The sequence below is a fragment of the Cucurbita maxima genome, unplaced genomic scaffold (assembly GCF_002738345.1).
Source record: "Cucurbita maxima cultivar Rimu unplaced genomic scaffold, Cmax_1.0 Cma_Scf00012, whole genome shotgun sequence".
Lineage (NCBI taxonomy): Eukaryota > Viridiplantae > Streptophyta > Magnoliopsida > Cucurbitales > Cucurbitaceae > Cucurbita > Cucurbita maxima.
In genome coordinates this window covers 2,219,448-2,243,375 of record NW_019272028.1, presented here as the reverse complement: position 1 = coordinate 2,243,375, position 23,928 = coordinate 2,219,448, and the positions used below count along the sequence as shown (strand labels likewise).

Below are 23,928 nucleotides of genomic sequence, written 5' to 3'. Positions count from 1 at the left end.
ATTTTTATTCTTAATTTTTGCGGTTCGAATCGTTTTCAAACTTATCTATAATATTTACATATTTATATGATTTTGCTATATTATAATTTATTTGAAACATACCTCTCTAAACATTAAATTCTACTATATTTGTTCCAGTACCATGCAAGGAAACAGTTTACTATCGGGACATGACAACTAAACAAGTAATATCAAAGTTTGTGGTCGAGTTTTAGATGAACTAATATTTGGAGTCGTAAATAAAACAAATAAATTTTAAATAAATTTGGTAAGTTCGAGAGATGAAAAAAGAAAAAAAAATTTAAATTTGGTAAGTTTGAGAGGATGGAAAAAGAAAACAAAAATCAAATGGGAATACAACAATATTCGTATTTTTTTAATAGAAAAAATATATAAATATATAAATAATTGAAAGTAGAAATGGTAGTTTTCTTGTTTGATAATTATTTAATTTTTTAGAATTGAATTTATTTTCTCACCATTTTTATTACACTTTTCATATTAAAATTCTGAGAATTTTTTTTAATAATTATTATTTAATTTAGTTTTTGAAACTCAATTATTTTAAAAATATTTGTAAATTACAAAAAAAAAAAAAAAAAAAAGTAAAAAAGAAAAGGTTATAAACATTATATTCATCATATTTAGTTTGTTTTTAAAAAATCTATTTGATTTTTAGAAATTATGCTTATTTTCTAATTAATTATGAAATGAAATTGAAACATTAAATTAGGATAAACTTATCCAAAAACGAAATAAGTACAAATAATCCCGTCATGAGCTAAATTAAAATGTCTGAAATTATAAAGAATATTCATGAGAAAAACAGAAATAAAGGGGAGTCCACAGAAGGAGAAGAACCACAGATCGACACAGTTCACGATTCTCTCTCCCCAGGTTTGACATCTTTCCCTCTCTCTTTTGCTTTTCACAAAACTTACATTATCAGATTTGATTCTTTCAATGCCGTTTCTTGTCTTGAACTTTCTGTAGGGTTCGTGAATTGTGTGAAATCGAACGTGATTTTGCCTCTGTTTTTTTTTTTTTTTCATTTTTAGTTACGTGAACTTCGGATTGACGTTCGAATTTCAATTCATTTTCTATTTACCATAGCCTTTAAGTATAATTTCAAGTCAGCCAAACAGTGTTCGGATACTTGAGATTTTTCAGACACGTTTAGAATTATAATTTTGAATTGATGTCAATTTGTACCTTCTCGTTTTACAGTCATTTTTAGGCGGATTTCGTGGATTCTACTTGTAAAAATTGATTAAATAATGAATTGATCGACGTTTTTGGCGCCTTAATTCTGATGTTTTCACTGATTATTTATTTGTTTGTTATTTGCGATTCAAGCTACTGGAAAAGGATTGGCATGTGTTTAATTATATCTGAAACTTTGTTTCTCTATCTTTTCTCTCTGCTTTGGATCTGTACTTTGTGGACTACTTGATTGAAGTTGATTAATTCTCATTTGAAGGAACGAATTACGACAAGGAGGAATTTGAATTTTGATAAGAAAATGAAGAACTCTGTGTCGGATCGAAGTTTTTACATCGAAAGTTCTGACGACGAAGATCTAGAAAAGGAACTCGACAATGGCGAAGACGATGGAAACGAATCGGATTCTTCCGGCTTATCGATGAATAATCAGAATCATAAACAATCAAGTTCTTACAATACCACCGCTTGGCCTAAAAGTTACAGGTTCAGTTTCCCTCCGTTTCACCTCTTTCGTTCTTCATTCTGCAGATTTTATCCTTCCATTTCTTCTGTTTCAAATCTCCTTTGCCTAATAGTTAGATTAGAATCATTGGTGATTCACTTGAAAATTGAAATCACGAAACTAAAATTTTCAGCGGGAATTTTGTTTTTCTAGAAAAAAAAAAAAATGATGAAAATGGCGGAAAACTGGTAACGAAGGAAAGTCTGCGCCAAACTTTCTATATTTTTAAAATATTCACTTTCAAATATTTTAATAATCCTTTTAAACTTTTAAAAATATCTTTAAAAAAATATACTCATATTTAATAAATATTCATGAAGTAACCTTAATACTAACATTAAAATCGTCTATGTTCATAAATTATCTCTTATAGCTCTTAAATTATAACAATATTAATAATAAAATCTTTTTGAACCTTTTTTTAGTTATTAATGTTAGCATTAATATATACTAATAATATAAATATTTTTTAATTTTTTGAAAAAGCTTAAACACATTTTTTAATATTTTTAATAAAGTAATTAATAAAACTTTTTAAACTTGACTTATTTTTTAAATAACTTTTAAAATTAAAAATATTATTTAAAAATTTAAAGATATATTATTTTTTAGATAAAATACAGGTGTTTTTTTTAATTAAATTTTAATAATTTATTTATTATTTATTATTAGTATGGGAAATAAAGGAAGTCTTTAAACTTTATTTGGAAATAATCATAATTTTTATTAACAACAAGCTTTTGGTGTTTGTCCTGATTATTCTGGAGAGTTATCCCACTCACGAGTCCACCTAATAAAGTAGGGTTTCTTGGACATTCTAAACGTGGATAATTTGTAGACATAAGTACAATATTTATTATTTATATTTATTTATTCGATTAATTCACAAATTAATCACGAATAATTTTGTTAAAACTCTCTCTAATGTCACTCTTTAAAATCATATTAATTCATAGAAATATTTTTCTAACCATATTTTGAAAAAATAAATTAATTAAAGGATTCAAACTGCCTTTTGATTTTTTTTTTTTTTTTTAAATTGTGTTTATAATAAAAATGGATAGAGTTCAATGAATAGCTTTACAACGAACTCTAAAACTTTTGAGTTGTAGTTTTGGCTGTATTCTAACCCTTTGTTGAACAATCATTCATTTCAACCTTGTTTTTCTTTAATGTTCGTTTGTAGTATGCATATATGGGAAAATTTCAAATATTTACTCTCTGTATATAATTATAAGTAATTATTTGATGTTTGTAAGCCTTATCTTCTTTTCAAAGTACTCTGGCAATTAATTAATTGAAGTACTATTCATGCTACAAACAGTATTTATCTATGAATATTTTCTGAATAATAATTTAAAAATCAAATTATAATGTTGCAGGCAATCTATTGATATGCTCGGAAGTGTCCATTCTCCATCGTTGACTAGATTTGGAAGCTCGTTTCTTTCTTCCTCATTGACAAGGAGATTCACTCCTGAAGCATTCTCTACTTCCATAATAAAACCACTGCTATCCACAGTAGTAGACCAGCCACAAAAGCATGCCCCTCATTCCCATCTCGGCCTTCCTTCCAGGCGCTCTTCCTTATCTATGAGGAGGGATGAGAAAGACAACCCCGCCATCGACTCTCATGGCCTCCCCATTTCTCGCCATAGCTCTTTTGGCCAAGCTGTCGCTAATGGTAACTAAAATTTGATTTAAGATATAAAGTTAGTTGTAGAATATATTTTATATACCTTGTTAATTTTTTTTTCTTCTTATTTTTAAGATTCGGTTAGTAGTATATTGTCTCGGGTTAGTGGGTAGCTTGTGTCCTAATGTTCTTCACTATTTATGATAGTGTTCACTTTGAGCAAAAATTATGAACCCTCGAACAACTTTTCCTTAATTGAGGCTTGACTCCTTTCTCTTGAGCCCTCGAACAAAGTACACATTTTGTTCGACATTTTAGTCACTTTTGACTACACTTTTGAGGTTCACAATTATTTGTTCGACCTTTTGAGGATTCTATTAACATGACTAAATTTAGGCATGACTATTATGAGATGTTAGAAAAAATGGATCTCCACAATGATATAAGTTGTCAGTGAAACATTAATACTTCCAATTCACTTCTGTTTCTCGATCTTCTCATCTTCTCATGTTTGTGTTATTGTGAAAGTGATTGAGGTTGAAATGTAGGCATGAATGCGCTATGTGGGGTGGGATTACTGTCGACTCCATACGCTATGAAGGAAGGAGGATGGTTGGGGATATCCATTTTGTTGATATTCGCTGTGCTTTCTTTCTACACTGGTATCCTCCTGCGTGTTTGTTTGGATAGTAAGCCAGGCATCGAAACTTACCCCGACATTGGCCAAGCTGCTTTTGGTGCCCTTGGTCGTGTACTCATCTCGGTAAAACTCCCTTTCTATTCTATTTAACTTTCTAAGAAATACAACATTGTTTAACCCAAAAGGAAAGAGTTAATAAATAAAAATTAGATTTAAATTTTTTTTTCTTATTTATATTAATATCTTTTTACAAATTGCAATAAATATTATATTTTGAGGTTGCTGATTGTTTAAGATATGGTTTTGGTTGGTTGTGGATGCAGATAGTATTGTACGTGGAATTATACGTAAGTACTCCTTTTAGGTCTTTTAATTTTTAATTTTTTAAAATTTTAAATTATTGTCATACGTCACACACACGACAAGAGCAACTCTCTGGTCCACCAGCGTTCTTAATGACTTGCAACCAATTCATTTAGGTTGATTAGCTAAGCCAACGTTAATTAATATATATATATATATATTTTTAAAAAGAGCTTCTTTGTATTTCTTACCCTTATTTGTCTGTTGGCTTCAATTTAGAAAATGAAATTTTAACACGTAGTATAAATTCGTTCGAAGTTTTGTTTAATATATTTAGAACCATGTAAGTTTGTTTAATATTATAGGTGTGTTATATGGAGAGATGTTTGTTTTATCTACGGACCGCCTCAAATGTGAAGGAAATATCATAAGGAGGGGAAGGAAAACATTCTCCATCTTGCTTATATATTCAACACATTATATATATTAAAAAATGAATAAATTAATTTTAAAATTATAAATGATATATTTTTTTAATTGTTAAAGATTATATTGTAATATTAAACTTCGAATTTTTAGGCATAAAATTGATAGAATATTATATAGGAATATATTGGATTATTAAGATTTTTTTTTATAATTTTTTTAAAAAAATTATATTAAAAAATGAAAACTTTAATATAATTATTTTTTGAAAAGAATAATAAACAAAGAAAAATGAATGATTCCTGTCCCATGGACATACGTGAGAATGCTATCAATATATTATAAATAAACTATATTTGGGTTTGGTTCTTATTATATTACATGAGAAAAGCTAACGCTTACCTTTGGCCTCTCGTTCATTTTCTCCAAGATTTCCCTATATGATAATGCAATATATAATCCTATGTCAATATTATTGTATGGTGGTTGTAAGATACTAATGCAACTATTTTCATTTTCGTAATGATTTGAAACAACAAATTAGGCTTATTGTTGACGAAGTGACCTAACTAGATATGCTTGTCTTGCAGGCTTCTTGTATTGAGTATGTAATTCTGGAGAGCGACAATCTGTCTACTTTGTTTCCCAGTGTACACATTACTTTTGGCGGATTCGAGTTAAATGCGCATCTTTTATTCGCTATAGCGACTGCCCTTGCTGTTCTTCCCACCGTTTGGCTTCGAGATCTCAGTATTTTAAGTTATATCTCTGGTAAGCACAATGGTATGATATTATCCACTTTGAGCATAATCTCTCATGACTTTTCTTTGAACTTTTCCAAAAGACCCCGTACCAATAAAGATGTATTACTTACCTATAATATAAATTCATGATCATTTCCTAGACGGTGGATTCATCCATTGTGATTTTTACTATAAAATGCCCCTATTTTGCAGCTGGTGGAGTTATTGCATCAATCGTGGTGGTTGTATGCTTGTTTTGGGTTGGGGTGGTAGATAACGTCGGCTTCCATGGCACGGTGACTCCTCTGAACCTCTCAACTCTCCCTGTTGCTCTGGGTCTTTACGGTTTCTGCTACTCAGGACATGCTGTATTTCCCAACATCTATAGTTCAATGGGTAAACAAAGCCAATTCCCTGCAGTTCTTTTCACATGGTAAGTTTATATCTCCATCCATTTTCACAAACAATTAGCCATCATTCTTAAGGACTTCCGAAGTATTAATCGTTTAAGCCTTATTATGGCGCTGGAGAAACTCCATGTGTCTACACGTCTTCATTAATCTGTGTTGAGGATTGTTGGGAGTGGAAGATCATGAGTTTATGACTGAGGAATACTATTTCAATTGGTATGAGGTCTTTGAAGAAGCAGAAAAATCATGAGAGCCGATGCTCAAAGTAGACAATATCATATTATTGTGGAGATCTGTGATTCCTAACATGGTATCAGAGTTATACTCTTAACTTAGTCATGTCAATAGAATCCTAAGTGTCGAACAAAAAAGTTGTGAGCTTCGAAAGTGTAGTCAAAAGTGACTCAAGGTCTTAGGAGAGGCTCTATGGTGTACGGAATACTTCTCCATTAAGGAGAAGGGCTCCATAGATCTTAAGAGAGGCTATATGGTGTACGGAATACATCTACATTAGTACGAGGCCTCTATTTGTCCCCCTTTTGAATGGAGGGTTGATAGAACCCGCCAACCATAAAGAAAAACAATCATCCATGTTAACAATAACACCATTTACTTTCTTTATGAATGCAGTTTTGGCATTTGTACTTTGATGTATGCTTGTGTTGCTATTATGGGATACTTAATGTTTGGAGAATCAACATTATCCCAATACACACTAAACCTGCCCGGGGATTTGGCTGCCTCAAAGATTGCTGTCTGGACTACGGTACGCTGGTAAATTTCTACTGTCACTACTCTGTTCAAACCAATTTCTCACGTTTCTTATTTGTTCTTTGGCAGGTAATAAACCCATTTACCAAATATCCTTGAGTCTGATATATACTTGTTACTCACTGTACTTGAATTTTCGTTTGTCCTGTTTTTGCTTCACCCTAAGTTCTGCAACCATATTTGAACCAGAAGTTTAATATTTCTCCTTAATTAGTCCCACGTATGCATTAACAATATCTCCAGTAGCAATGAGTCTGGAAGAGTTCATACCACCAAACCATCCCAACTCTCATATTTATTCCATCCTTATTAGAACAGCTCTTGTAATATCTACCTTACTGGTCGGCCTGTCTATCCCCTTTTTTGGTATGTACATTTCTTGTTCCATGCCAATTTCTGATGAAGAAAATGCCCTTTTGGCCTTGGAGACATGATTAAAAGTTTTTGCATGCAGGTCTTGTGATGTCTTTGATTGGGTCACTGCTGACCATGCTAGTGGTAAGTTTGCTAATCTTTGAGAATGGTTGGGAGGTTGTCCTACATTGCCTAATTTAGGGAATAATCACGGATTTATAAGTAAGGAATACATCTCCATTGGTATGAGGTCTTTTGGGGAAGTCTAAAGCAATGCTCAAAGTGGACTATATCATACCATTGTGGAGAGTCGTTATTCCTAACAAAGCCTTGCTGGAACTAACTCGTCAAATTTGTATTGCAGACTTTGATATTCCCTTGTGCCTGTTACCTCAGAATTTTGAAGGAGAAAGTACCATTTCTGCAGGTAAAAACGTCCTCTTCATTGTGTTTTCTTTTATTTGCATACTAGAACTTGCGTACTTAGAAGACTCTCCCTTTTGTTTTTCTCGTTGTTTTACAGAGAGCACTTTGTTTCATAGTTATAGCAATAGGAGTTGTTGCATCAGCATTTGGATCATATTCATCTCTAAGGAAAATCATTGAGAAATTGAATGGCTGAAGTTTTGGCCTTCCCAACCTCCATGACTCGGTGGTTGAGCAGCATAGATTCTGATAGGTTTTGTGTAACGTTTATGTTGTGCATTAAATTATAGGGGAACTCTAGATTTCTCGTTTCCCTATGAACATAGATGAGCTTGTTCATCTATGCCTGTTTTCCCTCTTGCTTGTTAATGTCTTTGTCTCTTGAAGTTAGACATCAATCAGATTCATTTTGTTATGGTAATGAGATTTTACAAAGCTTTCCAACCTGTTTGAAGGGACTTATAAGTCGTTCTGAATGGAACTTTTCGAACCTTTAATATCACTTAAGATGTTTGAGTACATTTTCCTCGATTGTGAAGGTTAACTTACATAAGCTTTTAAAGTGTTGTCATTAGATTAATGTAACGGTCCAAGTTCACCGCTAACCGATATTGTTCTCTTTGGACTTATTCGCCACCACTAGCAAATATTGTCCTCTTTGAGCTTTCTCTCAAGGTTTTTAAAATGTGTATATTAGAGAGAGGTTTCGTTCTCCTCTACAACTGAAGTGGGATCTTACAATCCACCTCCTTGGGGCCGGTTCTCCTCCCCAACTGAGAGGTTTCCACACCCTTATAAAGAATGTTTCGTTCTCCTCCCCAACTGACGTGGGATCTCACAATCCACCCCTTTTGGGGTCTAGCGGTCTTCGTTGACACTCGTTCCCTTCTCCAATTGATGTAGGACCCCCCAATCCACCCTCTTCGGGCCCATCGTCCTTGTTGGCACACCACCTCGTGTCCGCCCCCCTATGGAGCTCGGCCTTCTCGCTAGCACATCGCCTAGTGTCTAGTTCTGATACTATTTGTAACGACTCAAGCCCACTGCTAGCAGATATTGTTCTCTTTGAGCTTTCCCTTTCGGGTTTCTCCTCAAAGTTTCTAAAACGCATATGCTAGGGAGATGTTTCCACACCCTTATAAAGAATGTTTTGTTCTCCTCCCCAACCGACGTAGGATCTCATAATTAAGGTTCTAAGAACTCGTTTTTGGCATTACAAAGATGACAGGAGAAGAAGAAAATGAAAAGGTATTTCAACTCCTCTCCTCTTCTTTCCTATTGATGAACAACCACCTGTTAGTGCTAATTCCATCCATATTAAAACTAAATGAAAATAATTCAGGTTTCCAGTATATATATAACTTACACACTCGCTCAGTTTTGGACACTGAAAAGAGTAAATTTCTGCACAAACAAAACTACTGTAGTTGATCCAGTATCATTCCTCTCAACCTTGTTCAACAAGTTCTCACAACTTTGGGTCTCCAAGCTAGGCCAATCAAACAACCATTCTCTCCAATAAATGAATTCATAATCCGTTTTCTCAAAGGTTCACTTTTTGATCCTTCAGAATCATTGTTAGAACTCAAGCTCTTTACTGGAAGCAGAGGGCTCTCAGGATAGTCCCCTTCCACAATCCGAGTTACCATCTCCAAGACCTCGCTCATTTTCGGGCGTACCGCAGCCTTTCGAACCAAACAACGGTTCGCTACAGCTGCTAGTTTATGAGCAGCTTTAAGAGAATACTTGCCTTCAAGTCTAGGGTCCATTATCAGCTCAAACTTCTTTATGTCAGATAGGTGTGGTCTGACCCATTCCAAGAGCTTTTGCTCGCCTTTAGGGCGGTTTCGATCTAGGGGACGCCTACCAGTAATCAGTTCATAAAGGAAAACTCCGTAGCTCCATACATCGATTTTCGCTGTGAGTCGTCCTGTTTGAAGGTATTCAGGAGCTGCATATCCTATTGTTCCTACAATCTACACATGGATTTGTTTATTACTGATTTGAAATATATAGAAAAACAAATGTGCAGTCATTTTGGCTTTCCTAAAACTGGTTAGATTTTAGATAAGTTGCATACGAACCGCTGTAGAGACATGACTCAGTCCATCAGAAGGCCCCAGCCTGGCCAATCCAAAATCAGACAACTTAGCGTTCCAGTGGTCATCCAAAAGTATGTTGGAAGCCTTGAAATCCCTAAATATTATCTGCTTAAAGATTTATAGCAATTAGGCTACCATATATGTAAAGAAGAATAGACCATGCAGCTAGTTCACTCGTTTTGCTGAAGAAAATTATCATTGTAACTGCCCAAACCCACCGCTAGTAGATATTGTCATTTTTGGGTTTTCCCATCTGGGTTTCCCTTTAAGATTTTAAACGTGTCTGCTAAGGAGAGGTTTCCACACACTTATAAAGAATGCTTCGTTCTCCTCTCCAACTGTGATATGGGATCTCACAATTCACTCTCTTTGGGGGTCAGCGTCCTCACTGGCACACCACCCGGTGTCTGGCTCTGATGCCATTTGTAACAGTCAAAGGTCACCGCTAGCAAATATTGTCCTCTTTGGGCTTTCCCTTCTGGGTTTTCCTTCAAGGTTTTAAAACGCGTCTACTAAGGAGAGTTTTCCACACCCTTATAAGGAAAGCTTCGTTCCCTTCTCCAACTGACGTGGGATCTCACAATCCACCTCCCTTTGGGGACCTACGTCCTCGCTGGCACACTGCCCGGTGTCTAACTCTAATACCATTTGTAACAACCCAAGGTCACTACAAGTAGATATTGTCTTTTTTGGGCTTTCCCGTCTGGGTTTCCCCTCAAGGTTTTAAAACGCGTCTGCTAGGGAGAGGTTTCCACACCCTTATAAGGAATGCTTCGTTCCCCTCTCTAACCAACGTGGGATCTCACGATAAGATTCTTGTAAAATTATATGGTACCTGGAAATCCATTCCTTCATGCAGATACGCCAAGCCACGAGCAGCATCCTGAGCTATTTTCATTCTTATTGCCCATGGAAGAGAACCATTAAACCTGCTTGATAAGTGATCTTGCACGCTCCTGTTAGGCATATATTCGTATACGAGTAGTCGCTGGATCCCTCGTTCATCATCCTCGGCACAGTAGCCTAGTAATTTGACGAGATTTGGATGTTCGACAACGCCCAAAAAGTTCACTTCTGTCACCCATTCCTTGTGACCCTAGTGGATAGGATAGAAACTGAAATCAGAAATGCAATACTAATAAGAAAGTTCATGTCCAAACTAGCTCATCGTTAACTTTTTGGCTTTTGGAGGGGCGATTAATTTAGCCTACAAAAGCATTCTCAACACTTTAGATAGTTGATATTTTACACCACCAGCCAAACAAAAACTGTGAAATTATAAGTCCATGCAATGCAACCTTGTAGGGGACATCCCTCTTGTAACTATACTCTGTTTTGTTATTCAATCCACTTCTAGGAAGAGCTTTTTGTTCCTTTTTATACAAATGTCTAAAAGTAAGGCTAAATGTAAATGCATTTAACCAAAGTTCGCTACAATAGTGGGAATAATTGGATATGCATGTAATAGCCCAAGCCCACCGCTAGTAGATATTGTCCGTTTTGGCCCGTTAAGTATCGCCATCAGCCTCACGGTTTAAAAATGCGTCTGCTAGGGAGAAGTTTTTACACCCTTATAAAGAATTCTTTGTTCCCTTTCCAACCGATGTGGGATCTCACAATCCACCCCCCTTCGGGGCTCTTAAAGAAAATGCAAGAAGTTCTATGTTTAGAAATGTGAGATCCCACATCCCACATCGATTGGAGAGGAGAATGAATGCTAGTGAGGATGCTGGACCCCGAATGGGAGTGGATTGTGAGATGCCACATTGGTTGGAAAGGGGAACAAAGCATTCTTTATAAGAGTGTGGAAACCTCTCCCTAGCATACGCATTATAAAACCGTGAGACTAACAATGATACGTAACGGGCCAAAACGGACAATATATGCTAGTAGTGGACTTGGGCCGTTACAAGAAAGAATTCTCAAATTCTTTAATATTAGATGGAGATGGAATAATATTCCCCCAGCTTTGTGCAATCTTTCCAGTCATCTCTTTTGGCTTTCACAAAAACATCTTAATAAAAATGCACATATGGAACATTCTCAGCTAACCCAACATGATGCAAATAAGTACATATCTAAGTAAGAACTTGGGGAAGGTGGGAGATTAGAGTAAGAGAACTTGCCTGCAATCCTCTTCTACTTAATTGCTTAACAGCAATGTCTATTCTTTTACGTGGATCATCTGAGTTATGGATAGCGCCTCGATATACACTACCGAATCCTCCTTCTCCGATCATGAGCGAGCGGCTGAAATTCTTCGTGGCTGCTTTCAAATCTGAGAATGTGAACTCCCTAAGATTACTATGTCTTTGAGACAAAGCTGCAAATGATATAGCAGAGGATGCTGCACTAAATTCTGAGACATTCTGAGAATTTACGTCCGAGTCAAACATCTTAAGATCTTGATTCATCGACGTCGAATTCGAGTTACACGAGAGAATCGAATTCGATTTCCTAGATTTCCTTAGCTCAACAATGTTTCTCTTGTTGTTGAATACATGAAAACACTTCATAGTCCCTTCCAAAAGCTGATTCCCTCACTGCACAAAGACAAAACCACACAATGTTGATACTCAAACTCCAGCTGATCAAGTATATTTTGGCTAATACAAGACCCACCTATCGGGCCGGGACTAAAGTCGACCTTAGTGATCCAACGGATAAAGGTTACTCTAGGGATAACAGGCTGATATTCCCCAAAAACTTCGGCACTTCCTTGGTCCTGGTTCAAGAGGAAAAACCAAATAAACTTGAAGAGCCTTAGCTATTGAAGAAACCCAGAAAGTGCCTCTCTTAACAGTTGCCACCAATCACAAATCCATCCAAAAAGGATTGATCAAGGGGAATTCAAAAAAACCCAGATTCAAAATAACCCATATCAAGGAGGATCAGAATTTGAACCCAAAATCCAAGAAACTCAACCAATTTTCTATGAAAAAGTTAAGAACATCAAGAAATCTGCATAGCTTTTCACAGAAAACAAGGAAGATCAGGGAGGAGAAAGAGAAATTCACCTCTCATATATGTCCAAACTTGAGCCAAAACTTGAAAAATGAGGAGCTTAAAGAACAAGACAGGATAGCATAGAAGGACAAGGGCAGGCCCCCATGATCTAGGGGAAGTCAATACAAGGCAGCTAGAATTCAGGTGACCAACCAAAAAACCCATTTCAAAGAAGCCCCCAAAGGATTAAAATATGGATAGAAAATCGAAGGGATTGAAACAGTAAACGCCCAGCTACAAAGATTATTAAAAACAAGAACAAATTGACAAGCGAATGGCGGTTTTGGGTGTGAAAAGGGATTGATTTCAACTTCTTTTTCCCCTCTTAGGGATACGTGAGGGATCCTACGAAGAAAAGGTCTACGAAAGGGAATAATGGATATCGCCACATGGAATGAGAATGAATCCATAGGGCCCCATGTTTATTAAATATTTTATATAAATTAAATTAAATTATTAAATTATTACGTATCTGTTCCTGTCTTAGAAGCAGATATCCTTGTAGCTTTCAAATTAAAAACAAAACAAAACAAAACAAAACAAAAAACACAATAATCTTAGTATGACTTTTTCCTTTGGAAATTTTTTAATTTGTATTAATTTCTACTCTAAATATTTTACTTTAGACTTACATCAAATCAATGTTGCAATTTTTACTTTTATTTAATTTTTGCTAATTTTTTATTCATATCGTGTAGATGAGAAAACTCATTTTATTTGCACAAATACGAGCTTAGTTTAGTCCATGTACTCTGTATGGGAAGAAACTCATCCCATTTTCATCATTATGAACTTGGGTAAAGATTAAAATAGTTATTACCCATTTCTCATTTTTTGCTAATTTTTTATTCATATCGTGTAGATGAGAAAACTCATTTTATTTGCACAAATACGAGCTTAGTTTAGTCCATGTACTCTGTATGGGAAGAAACTCATCCCATTTTCATCATTATGAACTTGGGTAAAGATTAAAATAGTTATTACCCATTTCTCATTTTTTTTAATCATTCAATCTCTACTGGATATTGACCCAATTGAAATCAGGAAGCTCATGCCATGGAAGAAGACAACTTGAACCAAGTCCGTCAAATTGGTGTCTAAAATTCCACCAAATGTCAAGTTGCCCAAGGAGGTATGGTTTACCACAAAACTATCAGCAGCCTCCCTTCGTGACCCCACGTTGCCCACCTTCTTTGCCACTGTCTTTCCTTTCTCTTTCTCTCTCCAGCCCACCAAATTTCCTCCTTTGACCTTCGACGGCTATGAAAATTTTGATCTTTCAGCTTTTCAAACTTCAATCTATAAAACCCATCTCTCCTTCTTCCTTAGATCTTTACTTTTGTGTTCTATTTCAAATTTTTTTTGGTGGGTATCTTCATATACCTTCTAATTTGGGCATTTACTCGAAGCTTAAAGCTATGAACTTAAAAAATCCCATGTTTTCTTCCATTTTCTTGGTTCTTGTTCTTGTGGGATTGAGCTGGGAACAGTTTGTTCATAGCCAGAATGTGGATGGTAATCAGTTTGCCAGCCCTGCAGCTATCCCATTTATGTTGTCAATGGCCAACGCCCAGCTCTCCAATTTGAGCTCAATCATCAACTCGGAACTCAGTAGCCGCTTCCATTTCTGCTCCAGAGACACGTGAGTTTTTTCCCCCAGCACTTTCAATTCTGCGCTCTGTTTGGTTATTGAGAACTTGAGAGAAATGGAATCGAAGAGAAATCCTAGTTTAAACTTTACCCTTTTTCTGGATTACAGATTTTAACTTCCCATTATGAAATATTTGCGGAGTTAATAAGCTTGACTTCAATAAGTTTAGGGAAATTGTTAGTCTTTGATCGAAAATATTTGTCGGTAATTGCTTCGAGAAAGTTCAAGAAGATTTGCGACAACTAAAAAGAGAATTGAAAAGCATACGTGCTTAAGGTTTCTCTATCTAAAAGTTGTTCTTCAGTTATTTGTTTCGACATATTTCGATCGTGGGCCATTTCCAACAATCTTGAGCTAGGAGCTTTTCTTTTTTTGTATCAGGCAAGCTGATTGGAACAAAGCGTTTAATTTTTCATCTAATCTGAGGTTCTTGTCTTCTTGTCTACAGAAGACCAATGGTATGAGTAATCCGTAAGTGGAAAGAAGAGTTCTTCCATTTCTGTCATGATTAGGTTCAATCACATGGTGTTGAATTATATATTGTGTTGGTTTTTGAACAGGTGATTTCAGCAAGCGCCTGTGTACAGCAGCAGAAATCAATTTTTACTTTGACAGTATGATCCTTCAAGATCCTGGAAGTGGTTCCTTCTTGAAACTTAACAAGAATTGTAATTTGACTTCATGGAGTCCTGGTTGTGAGCCAGGATGGGCATGTAGTGTTGGTCCTGATCAGAGCGTTGACCTTAGTAATCCTCAGCTATTCCCTTCAAGAATGCATGATTGTCGAGCTTGTTGTGAGGGTTTCTTCTGTCCTCAGGGTCTTACATGCATGATACGTAAGTGTTTAGATCTATAAGGGCTTGCTCTTCACCATTGGCGGTAGATTCTATGTATTGTTGTGGAATCATTGTAACGTTTTTAATGGTGTTTTGTCGAATGTCTTTCTTTTTTGAATTACTTATTGGGAGATCCTTCATCGGTTGGAGAGGGAATGAAGCATTGCTTATAAAGGTGTGGAAACCTCTCCCTCGTAGACGCGTTTTAAAAACCTTGAGAAGCCCGAAAAGGAAGGTCCAGAGAAACAATATCTGCTAGCGGTGGCTTGGGCTGTTACAAATGGTATCAGAGCTAGACATTGGGCGGTGTGCCAACGAGAACGTTGGACCCCCAAGGGGGGTGGGTTGTGAGATCCTACGTCGGTTAGAGAGGGGAATGAAACATTCTTTATAAGGATGTGGAAACCTCTCCCTAGTAGACGCGTTTTAAAAACCTTGAGAGGAAGCCCGAAAGGGAAAACCCAAGGAGGACAATATCTAACGGTAGGCTTGGGCTGTTACAAATGGTATCAGAGTCAGACATCGGGCGGTGTGCTAGCGAGGACGTTAGGCCCTCAAGGGAGGTAGATTGTGAGATCCCACGTCGGTTGGAGAGGGGAACGAAGCATTCCTTATAAGGATGTGGAAACCTCTCCCTAGCAGACGCGTTTTAAAAAACCTTGAGGGGAAGCCAAAAAGGAAAAGCCCAAAGAGGACAATATTTGCTAGCGGTGGGCTTAGACGGTTACAATACCCATATAAGTGGCTGATCTTCTATTTCTCTTATTGGTTATGTATATCTCAGGTATCTAACACTAATAAACCTATAAATCACACAGAAAAACACACAAATAAGAGACTAGAGATAAACAAAAGCTTTCTCGCATGTGTTACTTTCTCTTATTACCCATCCTTGCATTTGTTTGCTATTGGAGGTCTCACAGTATAATACTCTTACTGTATCTGACAGCATGCCCTTTAGGATCATATTGTCCCAACGCCAAGTTGAATAGAACAACAGGAGTATGTGAGCCGTAAGTACAAACCATAACTCTGAATGTCAGTATTCATGGTCTTCAGCACACAATGAAGTTATTCTTGTTCTTGCAGATATCTTTACCAGCTACCGCCCGGGCGGCCCAACCATACTTGTGGAGGAGCAAATATTTGGGCAGATGTTGGTCGTAGTAAAGAGATGTTCTGTCCAGATGGTTCATTTTGTCCCTCTAGCACCGAACAAATTCCTTGTGAGAGTGGGTATTGACTTGAATCCTACCACTATTTTGTTGTCAACCAATGTTTGCTGGCTCAAACACCAGCTTTCTAATCATATCTATCTGTTTTGTTGCCATTGCAGACATTACTGCAGAATGGGTTCAACTTCTCAGAATAGTAAGTGCTATACATGTAGGAATATAGATGAGATGCTTCTTTTGAACTGTTCCTTTGCCATTTTCCCTTAGCTGTGTACTCTTTAGGGACAATGAATATCAAATATCTGGTTACGTTAAGATTGCTAGCATCAAGCATTTGACCCTTTTCCAAATATCTTGCAGGATGCTTCAAGCTTACTTCATGTGATGGAAGCGCCACAAATCAGGATATTCATGCTTATGGAGTAATGCTTTTAGTAAGTCATCCATCACATGAAAATCGGAGTCTTCGAGTCGTAATTCAAATGTGGTGATATATTTTCGTTGTACCGTTCTTTTCAATTTTCAAGTGTTCTTTCTTGCCTTTCCATTCACAATTTTGTGAATAGAGGAGTTCTATGAGATCCCACATTGGTTGGAGAGGAGAACGAAATATCCTTTATAAGCCTGTGGAAACTTTTCCCTAACATACGCATTTTAAAGCCTTGAGGGACTTCCCCAAAAGGGAAAGCTCAAAGAGGACAATATCTACTAGCGGTGAGCTTGGGCTGTTACAGTTGGTATTAGAGTCAGACACCGGGCAATGTGCCATCGAGTAGGCTGTTTCCCAAAGGGGGGTAGACACGTGGCGGTGTGCCAATAAGGACGTTGAGCCCTGAAGGGGGTGGATTTGGTAGGGGTCCCACATCGATTGGAGAAAGGAACGAGTGCCAGCAAGGACATTGAGCTCTGAAGGGGGTTAGATTGTGAGATCCCACATCAGTTGGGGAGGTGAACGAAACACCCTTTATTAGGGTGTGGAAACCATTCCCTAATAGACGCGTTTTAAACTCTTGAGAGGAAGCCCAAAAGAGAAAGCCCAAATAGGACAATATCTCCTAGCGGTGGGCTTGAACTATTACAAGTTTTGTATCTGCTCTCATAAGAATAAGGTGGTAACAAGAAGGATTAAGAGTTAACACTTTTATTTGCTTATGCAGGTGGCTTTAAGCACTGTTCTACTCATAATTTACAATTTCTTCGACCAAATTCTTGCTGCTAGAGAAAGAAGACTGGCTAAATCAAGGGAAGCAGCAGCCAAAAGTGCAAAGGCAACAGCAAAAGCACAACAAAGGTGGAAAGCTGCAAAAGATGCAGCTAAAAAGCATGCAACTGGGTTGCAAGTTCAACTATCACGAAAGTTTTCGCGTGTGAAAAACTCGAATACAGAAAAACATGAGATTTTGAATCTGTCCGAACCCGAAACGGATGATGACTTACCATATTCACATTCACATATCCCGACCACATCGTCGACTTCATCAGTGCACATAGAAGAAAGAAACAATAACCAAACTGATCTCATGGGGATCATACACGAAATCGAAAAGGACCCTGATGGTCATGAAGGTTTTCATTTTGAATCTGGTGAAGGTTTTGAAAAACATATGCCAAAGGGAAAGCATTCAAGTACTCATAGCCAGATGTTTAGGTATGCTTATGTCCAACTTGAGAAAGAAAAGGCTCAGCAGCAACAGAACAACAATCTTACGTTTTCCGGTGTCATTAAAATGGCAACTGATCCTGAGAATAAAAGGCGTCCTCCTATCGAAGTTTCTTTTAAAGATCTAAACCTTACTTTGAAAGCAAAAAACAAGCATTTGTTGAGGTGTGTCACTGGAAATATCAAGCCTGGTCGGATTACTGCTGTGATGGGCCCATCTGGAGCTGGAAAAACAACATTTCTGTCTGCATTGGCAGGAAAAGCGATTGGATGCAAGACAACAGGTTCTATTCTGATAAATGGAAAGAATGAATCAATTCTTTCCTATAAAAGAATTATGGGTTTTGTGCCTCAAGATGATATTGTTCATGGGAACTTGACAGTGGAAGAGAATTTATGGTTCAGTGCTAACTGCAGGTATTTGAACCTTTCCTTTGCTTCTTGCTTAGCTCTACTTCTACTTAATTATATTAATGCTTTCAACTTGCCACGGTTTCAACCATCTTGACTGTGAATGTATCATATGTTGAGGATTGTTGGGAGGGAGTCCCACATTAGCTAATTTAGGGAATGATCACGGGTTTATAAGTAAGTAATATATTTCTATTGGTCTGAGACTTTTGGGGAAGCCCAAAGCAAAACCATGAGAGCTTATGCTCAAAGTGGACAATATCATTCCATTGTGGAGAGTCGTAGTTCCTAACAAGCTATCAGAGTCATGCTCTTAACTTAGTCATGTCAAGAGACTCCTCAAATGTCGAACAAAGAGTTGTGAGCCTCGAAGGTGTAGTCAAAAGTGACTAAAGTGTTGAACTAATAGGGGAGGCTCTATGTTGCACTTTGTTCGAGGGGAGGATTGTTGAGGCTTGTTGGGAGGGAGTCTCACATTGGCTAATTTAGAAAATTATCACGGGTTTATCAGGAATACATCTCCATTGGTTTGAGGTCTTTTAGGGAAGCCCAAAAGCAAAGTCATGAGAGCTTAGGCTCAAAGTGGACAATATCATACCATTGTGGAGAGTCGTGGTTCCTATCATGGTATCAGAGCCATGCTCTTAACTTAGTCATGTCAATAGAATCTCCAAATGTCGAACAAAGAAGTGTGAACCTCGAAGGTGTAGTCAAAAGTGACTAAAGTGTCGAACAAATGGTGTACTTTGTTCGAGGGCTCTTAGGCCTCAGGGGAGGCCCTATGTTGCACTTTGTTCGACGGGAGGATTGTTGAGGATTGTTAGGAGGGAGTCCTACATTGGCTAATTTAGGGAATGATCGTGGGTTTATAAGTAAGGAATACATCTCCATTGGTATGAGGCCTTTCGGGGAAGCCTAAAGCAAAGTTATGAGAGCTTACAATATCATACCATTGTGGAGGTTCGTGATTCCTAACATCATACATCATTTTTCTATCTGAAGCATCCGTTCCTATTTCAAGGCAAAATACTATAAGATGGAAGTAGTGATGTTTTTTTCTGGATTTCATTATAACTTCCCATCGTTCTTCATGTTTAAAATATTTTTCTCTACGTAGTTCTTCATGATTGATTTGTTCAATGTAGTTGCTTTTATCTCAAACAAATTGGTCAATAGAGTTTGTCGTGTATGTTCTTGGTTCATTCATCAACAGACCACTGAAGTGATACTTGTCTTCGAATTTACTTATGTTGTTTGACGTACAAGACTGATAATTATTCATTCAAGAACAGCTGACAAACTTATGTTCTTGATATTTGGTTGCTTCTGTTGAGATATCAGTACTGACTGTGAGCATCACTTGTTATTATAGACTTTCAGTGGAGTTGTCGAAAGCGGATAAAGTTCTAATTGTCGAAAGAGTTATCGAGTTCTTGGGGCTCCAAACTGTGAGGAACTCCTTGGTTGGGACAGTGGAAAAGCGAGGAATCTCTGGAGGTCAAAGGAAGAGGGTGAATGTTGGATTGGAAATGGTGATAGAGCCTTCAATTTTGCTATTAGATGAGCCAACGTCTGGTTTGGACAGTTCTTCTTCTCAATTGCTTCTTAGAGCTCTCAGGAGAGAAGCTCTTGAAGGTGTGACCATTTGCATGGTGGTTCATCAACCAAGGTAACCTTTCACTATCTATTACTCTCAAGTCCACTACTAGTAAATATTGTCTATTTTGGTCCGTTACGTATTGTCGTCATCCTCACGATTTTGAAATGCGTCTACTAGGGAGAGGTTTCCACACCCTTATAAGAAATGTTTCGTTCCCATTTAATGTGGGATCTCACAATCCACCCCCTTGGGGACCAGTGTACTTGCTGGCACGCCACAAGGTGTCTAGCTCTAATACCATTTGTAACAGCCCAAGTCCACTGCTAACAGATATTGTCCTCTTTGGGGTTTTCCTTCCGGGCTTCCCCTCAAAATTTTAAAACGCGTCTACTAGGGGTATGTTTCCACACCCTTATAAAAAATGCTTCGTTCTCCTCCCCAACTAATGTGGGATCTCACAATCCCTACCCCCTTTGGGGGCCAGTGTCCTCGCTGGCACACCACCCAGTTTCTAGCTTTGATACCATTTGTAACAGCCCAAGTCCACCGCTAGTAGATATTGTCCTCTTTGGGGTTTCCCTTCCAAGCTTCCCTTCAAGGTTTTAAAACTCATCTACTGGGAAGAGGTTTCCACACCCTTATAAAAAATGCTTCGTTCCCCTCTAAAACCAACGTGGGATCTCACAATCCACCATCTTTGAAGGCCAGCATCCTTGCTGGCACACCACCTAATGTCTAGCTTTGATACCATCTGTAACCGACTAAGTTCACCGCTAGCAGATATTGTCCTGTTTGGGGTTTCCCTTCCGGGCTTCCCCTCAAGGTTTTAAAACACGTCTTCTAGGGAGAGATTTTCACACCCTTATAAGAAATGCTCCGTTCCCCTCTCCAACCAATATGGGATCCCACACTTCTTAGCTTGCAAGCCCATTTTATCAAGTTTAGTGCAGGTTTGAATATTACCCTTATTTACTAACGTGTAAATCTCTGATGCAGCTACACCTTATTCAAAATGTTCGATGATTTGGTTCTTCTTGCAAAAGGTGGTTTTACTGTTTATCATGGACCAGCCAAGAGAGTTGAAGAATACTTTGGTGGTCTTGGAATCAATGTCCCAGAACGTGTTAACCCTCCAGATCACTTCATTGATATTTTGGAGGGTATAGTAACACCTAATGCAGACGTTAGCTATGAAGAGCTTCCTGTTAGATGGTTGCTTCATAATGGCTATCCAGTACCAGCAGATTTGCAGCAGAACTCAGCCCGACATGCTACGAGCTCAGCAGGCACGCAAATTCATGGAACAAGAAACAGTGTTCTTGTCGAACGACAACCTTCCTTAGCTGGGGAGCTATGGCAGGGCATGAGAAGTAATGTTGAGGAACATCATGATAAATTACGAATGGATTTTAAGACTAAAGATTTGTCGCATCGAAGTACTCCGGGCATACTTAAACAGTACAGATACTTTCTTGGAAGGTACATTTTCATTGCACCTTTGTATATTTTCATGATCTTATCATTAATTTCTGACATGGTTTCTTCGTAACGATGAATATCAGAATTGGTAAACAACGATTACGGGACTCGAAAATACAAGTTATAGATTATTTGATCTTACTTCTTGCTGGTGCCTGCCTGGGATCTATATCAGATGTGAGCGATCAGTCATTTGGTGTTAGTGGCTACGCTTTCACCATTATTGCAGTTTGTAAGTTACCAATTCTTGATTTATTTCTTTCCTCGAATGCAAACATATGTGCTTATAGAAAATCGTGTTATTATGAGATTCCACATCGATAAGAGAGGAGAATGAAGCATTCTTTATAAGAGTGTGGAAACCTCCTCCTAGCATATGCATTTTAAAACCTTGAGAGGAATCCCGAAAGGGAAATCTCAAAGAAGACAATGTCTGCTAGTGGTGGGCTTGGCTGTTACAAATGGTATCAGAGCCATACACTCAGTTGAAGTGCCAGCGAGGAGGTTGAGCTTCGAAGGGGGTGGACACGAGGCGGTGTGCCAGTAAGGATGCTGGGTTCCGAAGGGAGGTGGATTGGAGGGTTCCAAATCGATTGGAGATGGGAACAAGTGCCAACAAGGACCTCGGGCCCTGAAGGGGGGTGGATTGTGAGATCCCAATCGGTTGGGGAGGAGAACGAAGCATTCTTTATAAGGATGTGGAAACCTCCCCCTAGCAAACGCATTTTGCATTTTAAAACCTTGAGAAGAAGCCCGAAAGGGAAAGCCCAAAGAAGAGAATATATGTTAGCGGAGGGTTTGGCTATTACAAATAGTATTAGAGCCAGACATCGAGTGATATGCCAGCGAGGAGGCTGTGCCCTGAAGGGCGGTAGACATGAGGTGTGTGCCAGTAAGAACGCCGGGCACCAAAGGGGGGTGGATTGAGGGGTCTCACATCGATTGGAGAAAGGAACAAGTGCTAGCAAGGACGCTTGACCCCGAATGGGGTGGATTGTGAGATCCCACATCGGTTGGGGAGGAGAACGAAACATTTTATATAAAATTGTGGAAACCTCCCCCTAGCAGATACGATTTAAAATCTTGAAGGAAAGCCCGAAAGGAAAAGCCCAAAAAAGACTATCGGCTAGCGGTGGGGTTGACTGTTACTCATTTTGTCGCACAATATGCTCTTTTTTATCAGGGCCAAACTATATAACCACTGACCAAGATTTTGTCATTGATTCCAGCCCTTCTAGGCAAAATTGCAGCTCTGAGAACATTTTCTTTGGATAAGTTGGAATATTGGAGAGAAAGTTCTTCGGGAATGAGCAGTTTGGCATATTTTATGGCAAAGGACACAGTCGACCATTTCAATACAGCAATCAAGCCATTGATGTATCTCTCTATGTTCTATTCCTTCACAAATCCAAGATCTTCCTTTACAAATCATTATGTTGTTTTACTCTGCCTTCTCTACTGCGTTACGGGTATCGCTTACGCCTTGGCCATCCTGTTTCAGCCAGGTGCAGCCCAACTGGTTAGTGTTTTTACCTTGGTGAGAGCTGAATTTCCATATTTCTTGTATTTTCACTGAGAAAAAATGTACTGTTTTATGCAGTGGTCAGCCATTCTTCCTGTTGTGTTAACCCTCTTCATTACAAGGACCCAAACTAGTTCAGCATTGAAGAATCTGTCCAATATTTGCTACCCCAAATGGGCTTTAGAAGCATTAGTGATAGCAAATGCTGAAAGGTATGACTGAAGTTGCCCTCTACAGTATTCATATCATTCTGCTGTCTGTTAAATAAATCGCTATCGAAGAACGAAACTGAATTAACAAAACGAACTTCCTAAGATCATTCAAATGAATGTTTTTTTTTTGTACATTCTAGCATTTTTCTCAATGAAAGCGCGGTTTTTTCACCGAAAAGAAAAATCCTAACATAATTGGGTCTGTTCTATAGGTATGATGGAGTGTGGCTGATGACTCGCTGTGGAGCTTTGAATAAAAGTGGGTTTGACCTTCATGACTGGGGCCTTTGCCTACTCCTCCTAATGGTCACAGGTGTTATTTTTCGAGTATTTTCGTACGTTTGTATGTTGATCTTTAGAAGGAAGTGATCCGTTAACTATGAGATTCAGTCCCTCAGCCATTTTCTTAGAGTAGTTAGCAAGCTAGATCAACAATACACCATTTTCAGGCACCTCAGAAGGTTTGGATTTTCCTATCACATGAAGATCCAGTTCAGAAGTTGTATATATTTTGATATACTGACCATTTGCCTCTTCTGGCTCACTCATTGTATTCATATGGCAAAAGTAGCAAGGTAGATAAGCGAAGTTCGAATCAATTTTTTTTATCAAACTCGGAATTAATAAGAATAATTTCAAGGAAGAAGTGGCTAAATTGTAAATTTGGTCCTAGATGTTAATCCGTAGTTAGAATTAGTCCTTACAGTTCGTAATAGTTGGAACTATTTGTGAGAGTTTTATCGACCCATAAGAACAACGAAATTTAAACTTTTCATGAACTATAGAGACTAAATTTACCATTCTAACCTTGATGCATTCTCAAAATTTGTAGAGAAAGA

At 37.8% G+C, this 23,928-nt stretch overlaps 3 protein-coding genes across 8 annotated transcripts; 2 read left to right on the top strand and 1 right to left on the bottom strand.

The window, feature by feature from the left end:
* The first annotated feature begins 1,475 nt into the window (after positions 1–1,475).
* On the top strand, positions 1,476–13,720 carry LOC111487215 (amino acid transporter AVT1C-like). Of its 2 annotated transcripts, none has more exons than XM_023134537.1 (12): positions 1,476–1,707; positions 3,109–3,410; positions 3,911–4,125; positions 4,326–4,349; positions 5,322–5,502; positions 5,688–5,907; positions 6,515–6,650; positions 6,725–6,744; positions 6,876–7,021; positions 7,110–7,153; positions 7,374–7,436; positions 13,588–13,720. In XM_023134537.1, exons 1-12 carry the CDS (start codon positions 1,523–1,525, stop codon positions 13,642–13,644), a joined length of 1,593 nt encoding a protein of 530 aa, XP_022990305.1. In that variant the 5' UTR covers positions 1,476–1,522; the 3' UTR covers positions 13,645–13,720. The 2 variants fall into 2 exon arrangements, with proteins under 2 accessions (XP_022990305.1, XP_022990304.1); XM_023134536.1 differs by lacking the exon at positions 13,588–13,720 and adding an exon at positions 7,533–7,879.
* On the bottom strand, positions 8,732–12,873 carry LOC111487245 (probable serine/threonine-protein kinase PBL19). Of its 4 annotated transcripts, none has more exons than XM_023134598.1 (5): positions 12,185–12,873; positions 11,664–12,080; positions 10,373–10,633; positions 9,520–9,642; positions 8,732–9,411 (listed from the first exon to the last, which is right to left on the bottom strand). In XM_023134598.1, exons 2-5 carry the CDS (start codon positions 12,051–12,053, stop codon positions 8,893–8,895), a joined length of 1,293 nt encoding a protein of 430 aa, XP_022990366.1. In that variant the 5' UTR covers positions 12,054–12,080; positions 12,185–12,873; the 3' UTR covers positions 8,732–8,892. The 4 variants fall into 4 exon arrangements, with proteins under 4 accessions (XP_022990366.1, XP_022990367.1, XP_022990363.1 ...); XM_023134599.1 differs by having other exon boundaries at positions 12,555–12,873; XM_023134595.1 differs by having other exon boundaries at positions 12,160–12,872.
* A 49-nt stretch (positions 13,721–13,769) lies between the features above and the next one.
* On the top strand, positions 13,770–23,695 carry LOC111487173 (ABC transporter G family member 28-like). 2 transcript variants are annotated; one of them, XM_023134445.1, is made up of 14 exons: positions 13,770–14,185; positions 14,576–14,652; positions 14,755–15,030; positions 15,980–16,043; positions 16,120–16,266; positions 16,367–16,401; positions 16,566–16,639; positions 17,363–18,282; positions 19,649–19,945; positions 20,873–21,355; positions 21,439–21,587; positions 22,585–22,874; positions 22,956–23,089; positions 23,302–23,688. In XM_023134445.1, the coding sequence occupies exons 1-14, from the start codon at positions 13,806–13,808 to the stop codon at positions 23,456–23,458; spliced, it is 3,483 nt and encodes a 1,160-aa protein (XP_022990213.1). In that variant the 5' UTR covers positions 13,770–13,805; the 3' UTR covers positions 23,459–23,688. The 2 variants fall into 2 exon arrangements, with proteins under 2 accessions (XP_022990213.1, XP_022990214.1); XM_023134446.1 differs by lacking the exon at positions 13,770–14,185 and having other exon boundaries at positions 14,576–14,665; positions 23,302–23,695.
* Positions 23,696–23,928: the final 233 nt, after the last annotated feature.

Coding starts and splice junctions, on each gene's coding strand:
- LOC111487245 (XM_023134598.1), bottom strand. CDS start 12,053: ATGAAGTGTTTTCATGTATTCAACAACAAGAGAAACATTGTTGAGCTA. Junction 10,634..11,663: donor TAAGTAGAAGAGGATTGCAG/GCAAGTTCTCTT, acceptor CCTATCCACTAG/GGTCACAAGGAATGGGTGAC. Junction 9,643..10,372: donor ATGAAGGAATGGATTTCCAG/GTACCATATAAT, acceptor ATCTTTAAGCAG/ATAATATTTAGGGATTTCAA.
- LOC111487215 (XM_023134536.1), top strand. CDS start 1,523: ATGAAGAACTCTGTGTCGGATCGAAGTTTTTACATCGAAAGTTCTGAC. Junction 4,126..4,325: donor TTGGTCGTGTACTCATCTCG/GTAAAACTCCCT, acceptor TTGTGGATGCAG/ATAGTATTGTACGTGGAATT. Junction 7,022..7,109: donor CCTGTCTATCCCCTTTTTTG/GTATGTACATTT, acceptor TTTTGCATGCAG/GTCTTGTGATGTCTTTGATT.
- LOC111487173 (XM_023134445.1), top strand. CDS start 13,806: ATGAAAATTTTGATCTTTCAGCTTTTCAAACTTCAATCTATAAAACCC. Junction 16,044..16,119: donor ACAACAGGAGTATGTGAGCC/GTAAGTACAAAC, acceptor TTGTTCTTGCAG/ATATCTTTACCAGCTACCGC. Junction 23,090..23,301: donor GTGATAGCAAATGCTGAAAG/GTATGACTGAAG, acceptor TCTGTTCTATAG/GTATGATGGAGTGTGGCTGA.